Source organism: Coffea arabica, chromosome 4c (genome assembly GCF_036785885.1).
Source record: "Coffea arabica cultivar ET-39 chromosome 4c, Coffea Arabica ET-39 HiFi, whole genome shotgun sequence".
Taxonomy (NCBI): Eukaryota; Viridiplantae; Streptophyta; class Magnoliopsida; order Gentianales; family Rubiaceae; genus Coffea; species Coffea arabica.
This window is the reverse complement of record NC_092316.1, coordinates 9,521,564-9,539,046: the sequence shown is the minus strand read 5'-3', so window position 1 is coordinate 9,539,046 and position 17,483 is coordinate 9,521,564. Positions and strand designations below refer to the sequence as shown.

The following is a 17,483-nucleotide window of genomic DNA, read 5'->3' as shown; positions in this document are numbered from 1 at the left end:
TCTGCAAAAAATCTCATTAACAAAAGATAAAAATTTCCTCGCTAAATTTCGACCAGTTAGCTACACCTGATTCAATGCTTCCTATACTAACAAGAACCAAAGTTCCTCCACAACTAACTAATTTTAGAGGTTGTTTGGATTGCAACTCTTCAAGAGCTTTTGAGGAAAAAAAAATTGTTGTAACACTTTTTTAAAATGTGATATATGTAAGGTAATAAGATGATTAAAAAATACACTTTTTTATGGCAAATGCTAATTTTTTTTCACAAGAAAAGAGCAATCCAAACATTCAGTGGAACCCTGCAAAAACACCCTAGTAGACCTATCAGAATTTCTATATATGGGGCCATCAATGGGCCCCACCATTAGAAAGAAGCAGCAGATCAATATTCATTGGGAAGCTCCTTCACAGGGATTCTTCAAACTCAATACTGATGGATTATCCTTGGGGAACTCAGGGAGAGCAGGAGCAGGTGGCCTAATTAGGAATCACATGGGAGAATGGATGGGGGAATTCTACAGGAACCTGGGAACCGCTATCAACATTGCTGTTGAATTATGGGCACTAAAGAATGGGCTCTGCCTAAGCTAAATCCCTTAACATTTCGCATTTTATCATTGAGTTGGATGCAAAAGTTGTCTTGGACATCCTAAACACTCAACCTTGACACTCGTGAATTTTCCACTCTTATCTTTGATTGCAGGACCGCCTTGCAGGACTTCCAGCAAACACATATTAGGCACATCTACAGAGAACCCAACAGATGCACAGATTTTTTAGTAAAAATGGGAATAACATCCGGCTATGTCTTGTAAACACACAGCTATGTGTAGGCTGTTAGAAGAGGACTGTAGGAGTCATTGTAAATGCTACTTAACTCTTTTATTTCTCTTTTAATGCATTATATCTTGCGTACCAAAAAAAAAAAAAAAAAACCCTGAATAGCTTGTAAATGTCGTAAAGGGAAGGTATCTGATAAAGTTCTTGCAATTATTGACAATCAACTCAACATTTTTCGTTCCTTTTGTATAGACATGCGATTATTTTTCTGTACGAAGTCCATCAAGAGCAAGCAGTGCTGAACTCTACTACTTCACAGTTCACAGATGAAATTTGACACTGTTCAATGCACGTTAACCGCTTTAGGCAGCTTCTTTTGAAGTTATTAACAATTAAAAGCACAAATCTCAAATTAACTGCCAAATATATTTGAAGGCTCTAACTTCAGTATATAAAGAACTACTACATCTCTACTATGTCACGCTTCATAATGCACGGAAAGAGAAAAAAAGATAGTACGATGAACTGGATGGGGAATATTTAACTATAGGTAGTTAATGGAGAATGGAAGAATACGAAATACTTCAACTCTTTGAATTGGCTGTTTGTGCTCAGCGTTCACAAGTAAACTCTTAAATTCCTGCCATTTTCAGAATTAACGAAGTGGTTTTGAACTTTGCCACATTGCTGCATCAGCCGCTGCCATGTAATTGTCCCCATTATGTAAGCAAGTGTAAAACGTAAATGGAATTGTCCCCATTATATAATATCTGTGTCGTTATATTGGGATTGTGCTCTGAAGCTGCTAGAATTCCCTATATAAAGAGCTGATAGAAGCTAAGCAGTACATCACTCATCTACTTCCCGGAGAAATCAGAAAATGGAATTCATTCCATATCTGGTGACAATTGTAGCCGTTCTTGCTTTTTTTCAACTCCAAAGAAAATGGAAATCAAGGAGCCAAATTCCAAAAAGTAAGCTCCCACATCCACCAGAAGCAGCAGGTGGCTTGCCTATCATAGGCCACTTTCTTAGCTTTAATACCAAAAGTTCTGTGGCGAGGAACTTAGCAGCCATGGCTGAGAAATACGGCCCTGTCTTCGCCTTACGCATTGGTATGACACCAGCCCTTGTCGTGAGCAACTGGGAATCGGTTAAAGATTGCTTTACCATCAGTGACAAAGCCCTTTCCTCACGCCCTGAATCAGTTTTTGCTGAAACTCTTTGTTTTGGCAATGCATCTTTTGCTTTTGCACCGTACGGTCCCTATTGGCGCGAGATGCGAAAGATAGTTTTTCTTGACTTACTTTCAACTCGGGGGCTTGAGAAAGTCAAGCATATCCGAGTCTCAGAGGTCGATAATACCATGAAAGAACTGTTCTCAATTTTCAGTAAGGCCAACAATGTTGGTGGGAAAAGTAGTACAGCAAGTCCAGCCAAAGTGGAATTGAGGAAGCTGTTCGAGAAATTCACATTGAATCTTATTGTGAAGAAAGTTTCTGGGATGAGATACAGTGAAACTGAGGTTGGCACAAATAAAGATGCTCAATTCCAGAAAGTTTTTAAGGCACTTGTACACTATGCCGGGCAATTTGTTTTGTCCGATATGATTCCAATTCCATTTTTGAAATGGCTTGATATAGGAGGGCACATTAAGTCCATGAAGGGGTTCACGAAAGAGCTTGACGCTGTTGTTCAGGATTTGTGGGATGAGCATACTCAGCGAAGGATGAATAGTGAGACAATAGATGAGAAAGGCTTCATGGATGTGTTGCTTTCAAAAATCCAAAGCGAGTCTGTGTTTGGATACTCGAGGGAGACTGCGATCAAGGCCACAATCATGGTAAGCTGCCACACTTTCACCGTATCATTATCTCTCAACTTTCTACACGGTTTTTGCTAGGATTTTTCATGTATCTCACAGCCTTGGACATTTTCTCATAGCACCATGACAGTTTATTTTCAAAAGTTTATTTTAAAAATTAGATTTTAGGTTTTCTCCCTTGAAAGGAGAAAAAAAACAATGAAATAGTTTTTGAGAGTCAAATCCTAAAATCAAATCTTTAAAATCGGTTGCAAACTAGCCCAACACATTCCACTACTAATATAGTATCAAGCTTTTGCATGCGTTTACGGCATGGGACTTTATTTATTCACCGAGAAACTACTCACCATATTATCTATACTTTGCAGACTCTGATCGTAGGAGGGTTTGAAAGCACATCAACACACTTAACATGGCTCATGTCCCTGTTACTAAACCATCCACATGTCATGAAGAAAGCGCAGGAAGAGATAGATAGACATGTTGGTAAAGACAGATGGGTAGAAGAATCAGATATCAAGAGTTTGGCCTACATTCAAGCTATTTCGAAAGAAACACTCCGCCTATATCCACCACCTATATCCGTGCCACGCCGAGCCATCGAAGATTGTACCGTTGGCGGATACCTCATTCCTAAAAATACTTTATTGTTGGTGAACGTATGGAAACTGCATCGCGACCCAAGAGTTTGGTCGGAACCAGATAAGTTTTTACCAGAGAGATTCTTGAATAGTTGCAATGGTCCCCGAAAGATGCATGACGATGGCTATAGCCTCGATTATGCCTTCACCCCTTTTGGCTCTGGAAGACGATCATGTCCAGGAATGCTAATGGCAACACAGGTGATATACTTGATCGTTGCCCGATTGCTGCAGGGTTTTGAATTCACAACCCCATCAAACTTACCAGTGGACATGACTGAAGGTTTGGGTACGCGCTTGTGCAAGACTACTCCGCTGGAGGTGCTCATCAAGCCACGCCTGCCTAATCATGCACTTTATGGATAATTTTAGATGGTTAAAACGGAACCAGGGCTTGTGCCTAAAGCTTTTACATGAATAGCAAGTGGACAATTGGCTAAATATGGTTACGTTTTACTAGTTACAAAATAAATTTCATCGTTTTGTAAATTATGTGCGACCTAAGGGCTAAGAATAATGAATTCACCACTCTGTATTAGACCACATAAACTGGTAACCATTTGGTATTACTGCCAGTTGGTATTCCGTTACTTTTATTTCAATAAGATTTGTTGTTGAAAAGATAAATATGTTCGTATTACTGGTAGTTATTTTATTACTTTTTCTTTTCTATAGCGATTAATGTTGGATTTGTATTTGTTCTTCAAGTCAATTAGGTATGCTTATGCTTTTAAAATCTTCTGTTAGTATGTTGTACCTTGTACCTTCCTGAGATTTGTCCAAATTGTTATTTAGTCTATGAAAGTTGGTTTAATTACACTCATCTACTTGTTAATGATGAGGGCAAAAAATGCGCCCTACCTTGAAATGCATTAATCCCGATAGAAGTTTGCCAAATTATAGAGAGGATCGTGTAATCTGATCAAAATGCAACCTAACCCTTTTAATAGGCAGCTGTATATAAGAAAATCCCAAACACCATCTGAAAAAGTTCAAAAGAAAACAATTCAGTGCTAACTAAAGTAACTCAATGTCTCTTGTGTTACACGGTATAGTAGAATTGATATCATGCTTTCCTGTTTACCTGAGTTCGAACCTTTTCTGAGACTTCCGTTTGTCGTGTAAGGTTTGCCTAATACATCTTATCTCTCCGTGTGATTGGTGAATTATTACACAGGGCGAAGTTTACTCAACGCACACTCTCAGATAGCGGCTGTTTAGTTCCCTTGTCAACAAAAACAACTCAGTGCTAACTAATAGAAAATGGAAACAAAGAGGGAAGGAAAAAAATCAACAAAACCTCTTCACAGCTTATCTCTTTCTCTGCTTATGGCGCGTCTCAATTGCTACCATACTTTTCCATCCTACATCTTGAGTAATTAATAGCAATTTAAGTCGTTACAGCAATCCACTAATGGAGGAAGCTTCTTTGATAAATGTTTGGTTTTTTGAAATAGTGGACTGTGATTGATTGGGCCAACTATGTGGTTAATTTTGTAACCTGGACAATTCTCCTAGACAGGGAAATAATTAATTCAAATGGCAAAATGAGTGGTTCAAAATCCACCCAATTGGTCTGTCATTAGGCCTTTCTTTATAGCACTAATCTGGAAAAGGAAGCAAAACATTAACTTAAGTAATTGGTTTGACGGCTAACTTAAAAGCGGAAAAAGAAGAGAAAGACAAGCCATTTTGCATAATCATTTGTCAAACTTATAAAGATTTACAAGAGTTGATTAAAAAAAGAAAGAAATACATTTCACAGAACGAATTAAACAAAAAGAGAAAATATTGAAGCAATACTTTTCGATGACATCTAAATCCAGTTTGCTACCATCATGTTTTTAATTATTCTCACTTTCCAATCTTAAAATTTTTTTCGTGGACACATTTGATAAGTGCATATTTTGAGTGTTTTAAGTGTGTTTTATTATTTAGTTTTGGTGTGTTTTAGTCATATTTATAACTAATGAACTAGATTTCTAGTGAAAATATGTTTTTTTTTTTTTTTTTGGCAATCCCCAGAGCTGGGGTTGGGATGCCAGCCCCAATTTTATTACTTTAAATCAGTTCCTGAGAGGGCATAAACCTGACCTCATCCATACAAGCCGAAAATAAGAAACTTACTTAATGCGACGTCTTCAAATAGATGGGTAAGGCAATTTATCCAACCGATATTCGCCCCTGGCTATCCCTGGGAGGCTACTTAGATGTTCATAGAGACATATCGACTCAGACAAGGTACACCTGACATTGGCCAGAATGTCTGCCACGTTATTGGCTTGTCGGTAACAATGCTTGAATTGTATACTCCCTTTAGAAAGTATGAAGCACTACTCGACCTCACCACTAATTGACCACAGGTATTGGGAATTATTCGTCAAAATCTAGTGAAAATATGCATTCTATGGTTAAAAGTGGTAAAAATTGCAGTTCTATGGATTTTATTGTTTAGTTTTGATGTGTTTTAGCCATGTTTATAGCTAATGAACTAGATTTCTAGTGAAAATATCATAGTTATTAAACTCGGCCCGGTCCGGCGGTTCAACCGGTCAACCCGGTGAACCGACAATTGAGCCAGGCCGAGTTATGAATTAGATCATTTCTGCATTGAACCCGTTGACTTTTCAACGGACTGGCGGTTCAACCAGCGGACCTGGTGAACTGGCCGGTTTTTATGAGGAACCCGGTCGACATGAAAAAATTTTATGAAGTTGTTTAAGTGAAGATTCGAACACCGACCTTGTACATGTTAATAGAATACAATCGCTGCTGGACCAACTACCCATATGTTTGTTTTTTGGTCCTTCTTATATTATATATTAGACTTTTAATCTTATTTTATTTCTCAAAACAAAATTTATTTAGAATGTTTTAATAACATTTTATCATTCCCCAAACTCTATAAATTATTAAATTGACTTGAAAAATAACATATTTCACAATTCCTTTTAAAGGCAAATATCATTCTTAATAAACTTTTGCACTTAAAATGAACAAATAAACTAGATAATTACACTTAAATAAAATTTTATACTTGAAATTTGGTAGATTACTAATTAAATTTAGGTTGTTAATTCTTATAAGAATTAATGATTCTATAATAAATTAGACTAACTGAATATTTATTATGGCATAAAAAATTATGATACATAATATTTGAATATATTTAGTGACCCACCGATTGGACTACTCACCCAATGGTTGAACCAGTAACCCGTTGACTCACCTTTTTGACCGGGTTCCTCCTCGGACCGGGTTTAATAACTATGAAAAATATACTTTTTGTGGTTAAAGTGCTAAAAATTGCATTTCTATGGATTTTAATGAAAACTTCATATTTTTATAGGTTTAATGATTCAATCATCAAATGGAATGAATTGAGAAGATAATTAGATGATTATTGATGATTTCAAGTGATTTAAAGAAGACATGAAGTGTAAAATGTTCAAAGGAAGAAATGCAAGTGAAAATTTGACATCTTTTTGTATTTTGGTTGTATCTTGAATTACAAGTATCAGATTGAAGTAATTCTTGTACTATTTTGAAGCTAAGCGATATATCTACATTTCGTATGAGACATCAAAATCCAGTTCAGTCATTTTCATTGCCAAAAAGTCGAAATATAGAAGTACATTTTCATGATCGAAAGCTGAAAAAGAGTTCTAACTAGTTCAGGGAATTTTGGTCATTTATCAGTCCACAGATCTTCAAATTGGATGATTCTTGATGCATTGGAAAGCTAACTCAAAGAGCTATAACTTTCATGTTTTGTACAAGAACTAGTTCAGCCTCCATCATCAAGAAAATATCAGTGGAATTTGGAAAAAATAGAGCAAGTAAATTCGAGTTCAGATCTGTACTAAACCCGATCTCGAATAAACTTCTGTAATCAGAGACTACATCCGAAGGGAGGATCCGAACTCGGATCCCCATGTTACAAGCCTCGGATCCTAATGTGCGGCGAAGATAAAATTGAAAAAAATGAGATCCGAGAGGTATTTTGAGCAGTCTGACATCGGATCTTGCCCTCGGATCCCCAATTGCGGCTCTACAACTTGCTCTGCAACTTGTGCTCTATTCACACAAGTTTTTTGACCAATTTATCTACACGAAATTCGGTTGGAACTAAGCAAGCAAGTATAGAGAATTCAAAAAGCATCTTTTGGTAATTCCAAGGAGCAATTTACATCAACTTTAACAACTTACCTTGATATTGAATTCCTCTATAAATAAAGGCCTTGGAGAACATTTTCATAACTTTGGAGGTTAGAGAAACTCCACAAAAATGTAGTTTTCACTAGAATTTCCTTAATTCATTAATTAGAGTAGTATAGTATAGGTAGTGTAGCTTATTCATCTTGTATTTGTAGTTAGATTTAGATGAAAATTGAGAAGCAAAGATGGAGAGTTTGAAACTCATATGACAAGGGCAACTTCTCTCTTATCACTTTCTCTTTTGTATTTGATTTCATGTTTAACTATAATACAAGTTTGGTATTTATTTTCATATTTAGTTAAAGTTTATGTCTAAAGTTATGGATGAACTTTCTATATCTTGTTAATGATGTTGTAAGGATCGAAAACAACCAATCAAAAAGCCAATCGATAAGCAATTAAAAGATCACAAACGTAACAATAAATAAATAAAAAGGAAAGAATTGCAAACCAATTAACTACCCAACTCCTCTTGAACTTGTAGATTAATTCAAATAAGCTACTTCAAGTTGATGAATTACAATCACTCTTGTGTACAAAGGAAGGTTCACCTCCTCCTTGCACCAAACTCCACTCGGTCAAGCCAGGACGTTTTACTATCCCTCAGGACAACCCTCACAGAGCTACACTCATGAAAGATTCACTCATAAATGAAAAGCTTACAATGAATCTTACACCACTCAGACTACAAATCTTCTTTGAAGAGTATTTTCTCACTAAAATCACTCTAGATCTTTTGTATTTTCAGTGTGCAAAAGTTGTTTGAAATATCTGACCAACCACTATTTATACAGGACCAAGAAAGTGCCTCATTAATGCTTCCAACGGATAGAAAATAGTTGAACAGTCAACTAGCCATTGGTAGTGTCGGACGTCCGGTAGCCCTGTTTTATGCGTCCGACAGCAGGCAGAGAGTTAAAGAAATTTTCTTCAATTCTATCGGACGTCCGGTAAGCTGGTTTTCTACGTCCGAAGATACTCAATGATTGTCGGACGTCCGATGCAGTTTTTTTGAGCGTCCGACAGCTTTCAGCAACCTTTGTCTTCTTTCAATAGCATTTGTTCATGGAATCAAATAACTTCATAACTGAAAGTATATCTTGAAGAAATATTAGTATCATCCATTTGTTTTGTAAATATCAAAAGATAGGGATCAAGATCAACAGATGTTTACTTGGTTATTTGATGATATTATTTTGAACAAGTTATTTATTACTTTTGCTTATCTAATCATTGATTAACCAACCATTAATTATAATAATCTTAAGGTGTTAAGTTTGCAATAAAAAATGGAATTTAACACTAGTTCAAGGAAATGATAAACTTAGGGAGTACACTCACGAGAGTAGAGGTGCACCTTTGTGGCTTAAGTGACTTGTTTCATGTAATTTCATAGAAGAAATGAACTTGTAGTTAATTTTATAACCATGAGAGTAGGTATGGTTTAGTTACAAGTATAGTTGATTCACTACGAGAGTAAGTTTTACATACATTAGAAAATTACGTCATAACTAGTCAAGATAATAACATACAAGTAATCAATAATACCCCTATGCTCAATAAACGATTCGTATACTTGCGAAAAATCGCGTGTGGGATATTTAAAATTTATAAATGTAAAAGTTGATTGTTGATGAGCTAATTGATATATTTTATATCCTGCGCACGTCAACATTGCATCCTAAAATTATTATAATGGCAACTTTCATTTTTGAATCCAGAGAATAATGGAGAAACATTTAATTGCTGACTCCAATATAGCTGCTTCTACGGTAACAAGCAATTTTGAACAGGCAATATTTGATATCCATACATGGATCTCATGTATCTTGTTCCATAAATAAGCAACTAGTACCCCCTTTCACCAGACAAAGTTGTGAAATTTGTTTGTGATTAGGCAGTCGAGGTTTGATTAGTACTTCAAGTGGTCTTATTCAAGTTCATCCCTAGACTTTCCGTCTTGTCCACCAGCAAGTTTGATGGCGTTACAAAATCAAAACCCTGAAGCAGCCTTGCCATCATCAAATGTGTCACAACTATTGTCATGGCCATTCCTGAACATGATCGTCTGCCAAATCCAAATGGGGTTAGGTGAAATCCCAAATACGACCGGAGAAATCGATTTCTGAGCCACCATTTTGGCTACTCAAGAATCTCTCTAGCAAAAACTTATCCGGCTTCCGACCAAATTTTGGGGTTGTGATACAACTTCCAAATGTTCACAATTAATTGTGTACCTTTAGGAATAAAGAAACCACTTGTCACGCCTTGTACCCGGAACATAACACCGCCATATTCTAGACAAATTTAAAGGCATAATGCAACAAATTTCCAAAAAAAATACATTCACCTTTATATAAGTTTTTTAAATCCACAAATACAAGATCATCTATAATAGCAATTGTGCATCTTCCAAAATAAAAGTAAAATTAAACCTTCTACAATACATACAATATTCAAATCCTATCCTAAAGTATCTATTATATACATAAGTGCAAAAGCCATTCTCTAGCCAAAAGACATCTCCATTTCCATTACCACCCCCCACGAGTTATCAAGATCCACCTCAATGAACTCATCATTAACTGCATAATAACAACAAAGGGTGAGCAAAATCTCACTCAATAAGTAGCGCATGTATCTCATTATTGACCTGAGCATGTTACATACATGGTACATTTCAAATATCATTAACTTATACATATAACTTTATAAGAACATGGTCATTATAAACATTTCAATGGCACATCATACATCATAACATAAACGAGCTCAAACTAGAAGACAACAATTGATTTCGGATATCCAGTTGCTAACTTAATCGGTTAACACGGTTCATAGAGCTAACTACCACACGGTTAGTCCGTTTCATATTGCTAACTACAACACGGTTAGCTCGTTTCATATACCAACTATATGTGAGGAACTAGTCCCGTCAACAGTCGCTTATACAAGAGCTCAACAAACATAGCATTTCATCTGACAAATGACCATGGCAAGAATAATAACAAATATCACAAATTATACGTGCTCATGCCACTTTAGCAATTAAACAAGTAGCTTTCAAAACTCATCTTTCAAAAATAAAGAATACATGCACCACTTATCTCGGTCCAACGGATACCCACGCTAGTTCAAGTATTCAGAATAATGGCTACTTTATCGCCTAGACATAATAATAAAATACTCAATCACAATCTTAAAAATACCAAGCTACTCTTAATTATCATAAAAAGGAGTCTAATACTACTCTTAACCACTAATTGCTAATAAAGATCATTTCCTTATCTTTCCTAATATTGACAAATCCTTGACAAAGATTCTAAAATCATCCAACAGTCGATTACCAACTATTATACTTATCTAACATAACAATATGTCTGCTAAGATGTTCTATTGCCTAATTTACTAAATAATAAGAGATTATCCTACATAAAATCATCATCCATGATCCAAAATGACATACACAAATTTAATAGCTAATTATACTACCCACAAGTACATTTACTTCATGTATAGTCAAAATAACTAAACTAAATTTGAAATAACATTAAAAGCCTATAAAAGTCTCCATTAACCTTTTCAATTCCATTTCATTTATAGCCCAACAAACTCAAATGAAACTAATCATGAATACCAATGTTTAGTAGTCTTAAGAAGCTAAATAAATCTCCAATAAACTAAATTTAGGGTAATATAATCAAAGCCCGAAATTCCAAGAAAACAGAAAAGTTTGACTAATTTTTAAAAATTCATCTTACATCCAAAAATCATGAAAATGTAACTGAAGATAGCCATAAGAAGATGAACAAAGTGATATTTTTAGTTTTCAAAAATTCTAAATAGTTTGGGAGAAAAGTTGAAGATATTAAACTGCAGTGAATAGTACTCGCCAAACCTTTGACCGACAACTGCCGGCATCTCCGATGACCAAAAACCATGAAATTCGATGAGGAGGTGTTTGAGGTCATGGGCAATCAGATGGTGGGGCGCGTGCATAGTGCCAGTGCTCCGGTGATGGCAAATTAAACCTCTAAATTTTGGTGTCTTTGAGGAGAAAAATGAAGGGGGAAGAAAGCAAAAAGAAGAAAAGATAAAAGGAAAGATGATAAGAATGGGAGAGAACTTTTATTTATTTGCTACATGAGTCCCTCAATTTCTATGTCTTCAAGTTTCATCCATAATTTCTTTGATTTTCTCTTAAAACTCCCAACTCAGGACTTGGGTATCTCATTATCCCCTCCTCATAAAAGTTTCGTCCTCAAAACTTAAGCCACAAAAATTCTCAAAATCATAAAGTCATCCTCCAAGTTTAATGAAAGATATCACTCTACATGCACAAATTGCAATTTCATACTACTTCCTGCAAATTATCCCTTCCAAGTTTTTCTATCCTTTCTCCAATAACATTAAAATATGAAGCACCTATTTTCCATTACATTTCCCTATGCCAACATGAGTTGTAAACTTCCAAAGTATTTCAATCAAATTAACTCTACGTTTATTCAGCTTAAGTACATTCTATGATATCAATTGCTCCTAATCATTTTCACTTTGTGCTAAACCCCATGTTAACCACAATCCTTTCATCCTCTAATAAGATGGAGGAAAATAAATAATTGAGGGAAGAAATTAGAGAGAGAGAGGAACTGGACTGAGAGAAGTCACTTCCCTCAATTCTTTCTTTTCCTTCTTCATCTCCTTCTTGAAGCCTAGTTCTTGATAATTGGTATCAAGGCAGTCTTTTCTTGGACTACCTTTAACTATCAATTGGATATTTTTTCTTCCTCTTTGTTTCTTTGTTTTTTCCTCTTTCTATTCTATATCAGATTCTTCTTTCCTCCCTCTATTCTATTTTTGATTCTTTCTTATTTCTCATTTTTTTAACTCCCCAAATCTGCTTCTCCGATTCTCTATCAACCCCTCTTACTCTTCTTAATTCTAATTCTTTATCCTTCCTTCGTCTGCTCTCTCATATTTCTCACTTAGTCTTCGATTTTGTTCTTAGCAATGGCTGATTGTTGATGAATAAAATTCCTTTCATTATTTTTCTTATCTCTGTTCTCCCTCTTTCTCTTCCCTTTCTTCTTATAGATTCTCCTAAATTCTTTTGTCTCGAAAATCTAGTTCACAACACACTCAAGTTGGGATGCTCTCTCATTTGAAGTCTCACGGCATCACAAGGAGTTCTGCTTCTTCTCTACTTGAACATCTCTCAATATTTAGCATCAACCAGAGATGAACCATTTTTAAATAACAAATGCTGACGAATCCCTATTTTCTTTTCAATGCAATTTGATGTGGCGAAAATAATCCTGATCTTACCCATATTTCTAAAGAGGGAAGGCTGGAAAAGAAAGCAAAATAGCACTGCATTCCTGCAACTAGTTCATGGTGAAGAAGGTGGAACTGAGTAGAGGTCAAAAAAAAAAGATCAAAGAAATGAAAGAAAAGTAGCCGAAAACAGCTGCAACAGAGGGCTCTTCAAAGAAAAGAGAGCCTAGTTCTAAAAGTATGCAAGGATCTCGTCTAGACTACTACAAAAATCCCCTGTTTTTGTCACTCGTCTTGTAGGGATGAGCTAAGCACCCAATGGAAATGCTTAATTGTTAGGTTCATGAGTATAGGGTTGTGTCCCACATTGGTCCGAGAGATGGAGACAGAGCGGTTAATATGTAAATAAGGGCCCAAAACCTAACAGCTTAAGCTTTTGGGTCAGAGTTGGGTTCCTGACTTACATATTGGGCTCTTTAGTGGACTCTCTCGAGGTATTTCTCCCTAACAAACTGGTATCAGAGCTTCAGGTTGTGAAACTGGTTACTCATGGGCAAGTGGACTCTTCTCGGAGTTGGACCGGTGAAAATTCTGTTCTTGATGGTGGACCGAAGTGCCAAGTAGTTTGGTTGGTGTTGGACCAGGTGTGCCATGGGTTTGGCAGGGGGTCCGGTTGATGTTAGACTAAGGAGTCAAGGGTTGGCAAAGGTCCAAAATGTAATTTGAATGTTGAAGAAGAGTAGGTCCATGTTTGGGAGAAGAGGAGACCTTAGTGATAAAGGTGGGCTTGCATTGAGTATTAAAGTGGGCTCGAAAAAATGGCTTGTAAATTTGAGTTTAATGTGGGGGTTACTCATGAAGGGAAAGATTTGTTAGATTCATGAGTAAAGGGTTGTGTCTCACATTGGTCCGAGAGATGGAGACAGAGCAGTTAATATGTAAGTAAGGGCCCAAAACCTAACAGCTTAACCTTTTGGGTCAGAGTTGGGTTCTTGACTTACATATTGGGCTCTTTAGTGGACTCTCTCGAGATATTTCTCCCTAACATTAATCACATAAATACACTTACACATGAGCCTATCAATCTTCTATCGAACAATATCGAATGATTTCAGTTAGATCTCAGAATTGAAAACTCTAAAAGGCTTTAAAAGAATAGTCATCAGTGTTCCTTAATTTATGCTTGCATTTCTAAATCTAATAGACATTTATTAATCAATTGTTTATACAATAAGAGTTTGTCAAAACTCAATACATATTGTTTCTCCGGCACAAGCATAATTTGAAGTTCTGATTCATTAACTTCCTATCCATAAAGGTCATGATTTGGAAGGCGGGGCAAGATTACTACTTCCAAAGGAGTGGCCTTACCCATGCTAATACTTGTGTCTTCAGTCATGTCCACAGGCAAGTCTGATGGTGTGGTCAAATCAAAACCTTGAAGCAGCCGAGCTAGTGTCAGGTGCGTCACTTGTGTTGCCAATGGTATTCCAGGACAAGATCGTCTACCAGAGCCAAAAGGGGTGAAGCTGAACTCAAAATTCTTTCCAGAAAAATCGACTTCACCGTTCAAGAATCTCTCCGGCAGAAACTGATCTGGCTCTGACCAAATTCTTGGATCACGTTGTAGCTTCCACACATTCACAAATAACTGTGTCCCCATGGAAATGCGGTAACCACTCACATTACAGTCTTCCATGGCTTGGCGTGGCAATGATAGAGGGGCTGGTGGATATAATCGTATTGATTCTTTCACTATAGCTTGAAGATATACTAAATTATTGATATCAGATTCTTCTGCCCACCTCTCTTTGCCAACATTTGAATCTATCTCCTCCTGCGCTTGCCTCATAACATGCTTATTGTTCAAGAGCAAGGATAAGGTCCATGTTAAGTGAATTGATGTGGTTTCAAATGCTGCTATTACAAGACTCTGCAAGATGAAAGACCCAAGTGAAACGTTAACGAGTTGATGCTAAACGCTAATGCGTTTACTTTTAATCACAGAACCATGTGGTAGTTATAGAAAGATCAATAACTAGAAACATACCATTACCACTAATTGAACATTTTGAGACGTAGGTATTGTCATTCGTAGGGATGACTTAGGAATGACTGATGGTTATAAGATTGGTTATCAGAATCGTAGATACCCTAGGTATGACTTCGAGATACGTAATGGTTATAAGAGTGGTGATATCCTTTACAAGCTCAATTAGAACTTGGCACGATTAGCTTAAAACTTGAAATTTGTGTACAAAAAATCTTAGTCATTCATGCTCAACTTGAGTCAGCTCGATAGAATTTTTTTGTGTTTGACTCGATAAATAAATGAATTAAATTTGAACTCAACTTCAAGCTCGCTACCAAAAAAAAAAAAAAAAAAAAAAAACCGCGCATGCTAGCTAGATTATTCACCTTGATTAGACTCTTAATTTTACACTCTCAAATAAATCTTGTATTCTATACTACTGCATTATATTGGATACCCATTGCCAGAGGGCAAAGCATAGTAAAACTCACTCAAAGATGTTTCTACGATAGAGTGTACTCTCTTCAATCAAGCTTCTTGGTACATTGGAATAAATTAGAGAAACAAGTTGACCAAACTCTCAAACATGGAACACTTTGCTCATATTACTAATCTAGATCCAGGCACCCTAGAAATAAGTACCTAACCAAAATATCCTCCCATTCATACTTTAGATTTCCAAAACAGTTAATGTTTTTATTCAGCCTGGAATCAGTACCAGAAAAAACAAAAAAAAAAAAATTACAAAACGAAATATACTATAGAAAATCTCTAATAGCTAGAGTACAAAGGCAGTATTGAAGAGAGTGGATTACCATTAGTGTGGCCTTGATTACTGTCTCCCTTGAGTGTCCAAATAAGTACTCATCTTTAGTTACTGAAAGCAATGCATCAATGAAGTCTTGTTGCTCATCCCCTTGCTCACTAATCTTCATCCTTCTTTCATTATGCTCATCAATCCAAATCTGAATGATACTGTCAAGCTCTTTAGAGACACGCTTGATGGACTTCAGATGTCCCTGCATATCAATCCACTTCAACAGTGGAAATGGAATCACATCCGACACAACAAATTGTCCCAAAAAATGTACAAATTCCTTAACGACTCTTCTAAATTGAGCATTTCTTTTTGAGCCCACTTCAGAGTCAGTATATCTCGTCCCAGAAATCTTCCTCACCATTATGTTCAAGAACAGATCCTCAAACCACTTCCCCATATTCACTTTTGCTGGAGGATCATTGCTGCTACTTTTCCAACCATCGAACAAAACTTTGATGTTGTTTTCTATCTCAGATATCCTCACATGCTTTAGTCTTTCAAGCCTCCGATTCGAAAGCAGTTCAAGCATAACAATCTTTCTTATCTCGCGCCAATAAGGACCGTATGGTGCAAATCCGATGGCTGCATAATTGTATCCAACGTATTCATTGAAACTAGAAGGTGGTCGATAAGAAAAGGCCTTGTCATTTGTGGTAAAGCACTCTTTAACAGCTTCCCAGCTGCTTACCACCAGAGTTTGCCTCATTCCTAGACGCAGGCTGAAGACAGGACCGTATTTATCAGCCATGGCTCCTAAATTTCTTGCAATTGGGACATTGGGACTCAGTTGAAGAAGGTGGCCTATGAAAGGCCAACCACCTGCGGCTTCTGGGGCTGATACGGCCTTGCTTCTTGGATTGGGATTAACCCTTGGTCTCCATTGTTTGTAGAGTAAAAACAAAGCTAAAAGCCCTGAAAGTGCTAGGAGATGTGGGAGGAGATCCATTCTGATTTTCTTCGCAGAGTAGACGACCCAAAGTTCTATGAAGATTGAACTGCTTACACTTCTTTTATGTCTTTGATTTTTGACAAGTCAAACTATACACCTTCATCCGGTCTAAAATTACATACTCTACTTTAATCATACATAAATCTTGAAAAGAAAGTAATAAAACATAAGAAATTATATACTTTAGTGAACCATCGAATGTTGAAAAGTTAACGAGCGATGTCACATTATATCACTAGATAAAGGAAGTTTAAAAACAATATGAACCCATTAAATCTGTAAATTAAATTTTTAGTGTAAAATGTATAAATCATTCTATGTAGAAATTTTTGAATTAAATGAAATAGTTTAAGATTCATTTCAAATTTTAGGGAAGGCAATGAAAATATTCCAAGTAAGGCTCTCTTTGACATTGTTTTCAGACTCAGATCAGACCAATCAATCAAATCGAGAACTGGCCACACAGTTGGTCCGAGTCACCTCATAAAGTTGGATGATTTAAAACTTGGTCAAACTCAATTTTTGAACTGGAACCAGAAGAACCAAACCAATCGGGTTTTCTTTTTTTTTGCCCTTTTCTACTTTTTTTTTTTTATCTTTGACCAGTTAGACTTTTGGACTTGTTGGCCAAATAAAACTTCAAAAAAAGAGGGAAAATGTGGAAAAAAAAAAGACAAACACTTCAAAGTTAAAATGTATGAGATTTCTATTTTGTGAATTTTGAATGAATTTGGTGAATTGGATATGGATTTGGATCGCTAGGTTCTTAGTTATATTTTGTAGATTTTATTTGCAGGAAAAAGAACGATATATTTATATTTGTGTGTGTGGATGACGTATTTATGATATCTGGTTGAATTCATTGATCTCTGATCCCTAAGTTTGACCGAGTCGATGTCCTGTTGGAGTATGAAAATATATCTTTTCATATATAAATTGATGT

At 36.1% G+C, this 17,483-nt stretch overlaps 2 protein-coding genes and 1 long non-coding RNA gene across 3 annotated transcripts; 1 reads left to right on the top strand and 2 right to left on the bottom strand.

Moving 5' to 3' along the window:
* The first annotated feature begins 1,797 nt into the window (after window positions 1–1,797).
* LOC140005252 (nicotine N-demethylase CYP82E3-like) lies at window positions 1,798–3,874 on the top strand. Its single transcript, XM_072045952.1, has 2 exons — window positions 1,798–2,624; window positions 2,975–3,874. The coding sequence occupies exons 1-2, from the start codon at window positions 1,857–1,859 to the stop codon at window positions 3,611–3,613; spliced, it is 1,407 nt and encodes a 468-aa protein (XP_071902053.1). The 5' UTR covers window positions 1,798–1,856; the 3' UTR covers window positions 3,614–3,874.
* A 5,919-nt stretch (window positions 3,875–9,793) lies between these two features.
* On the bottom strand, window positions 9,794–11,533 carry LOC140004908 (uncharacterized). The gene is made up of 2 exons (XR_011812720.1): window positions 11,364–11,533; window positions 9,794–10,050 (listed from the first exon to the last, which is right to left on the bottom strand). It is a non-coding gene; the product is annotated as an uncharacterized lncRNA (long non-coding RNA).
* A 2,394-nt stretch (window positions 11,534–13,927) lies between these two features.
* LOC140004907 (nicotine N-demethylase CYP82E3-like) lies at window positions 13,928–16,545 on the bottom strand. The gene is made up of 2 exons (XM_072045059.1): window positions 15,587–16,545; window positions 13,928–14,672 (listed from the first exon to the last, which is right to left on the bottom strand). The coding sequence occupies exons 1-2, from the start codon at window positions 16,535–16,537 to the stop codon at window positions 14,046–14,048; spliced, it is 1,578 nt and encodes a 525-aa protein (XP_071901160.1). The 5' UTR covers window positions 16,538–16,545; the 3' UTR covers window positions 13,928–14,045.
* Window positions 16,546–17,483: the final 938 nt, after the last annotated feature.

Bases quoted from the DNA above. Each gene is read 5' to 3' on its own strand.
- LOC140005252 (XM_072045952.1), top strand. From the start codon at position 1,857: ATGGCTGAGAAATACGGCCCTGTCTTCGCCTTACGCATTGGTATGACA. The intron at 2,625-2,974 runs GTAAGCTGCCAC...TATACTTTGCAG, and splicing joins CGATCAAGGCCACAATCATG to ACTCTGATCGTAGGAGGGTT.
- LOC140004907 (XM_072045059.1), bottom strand. From the start codon at position 16,537: ATGGATCTCCTCCCACATCTCCTAGCACTTTCAGGGCTTTTAGCTTTG. The intron at 14,673-15,586 runs GTAATCCACTCT...TTCATCTTGCAG, and splicing joins TAATCAAGGCCACACTAATG to AGTCTTGTAATAGCAGCATT.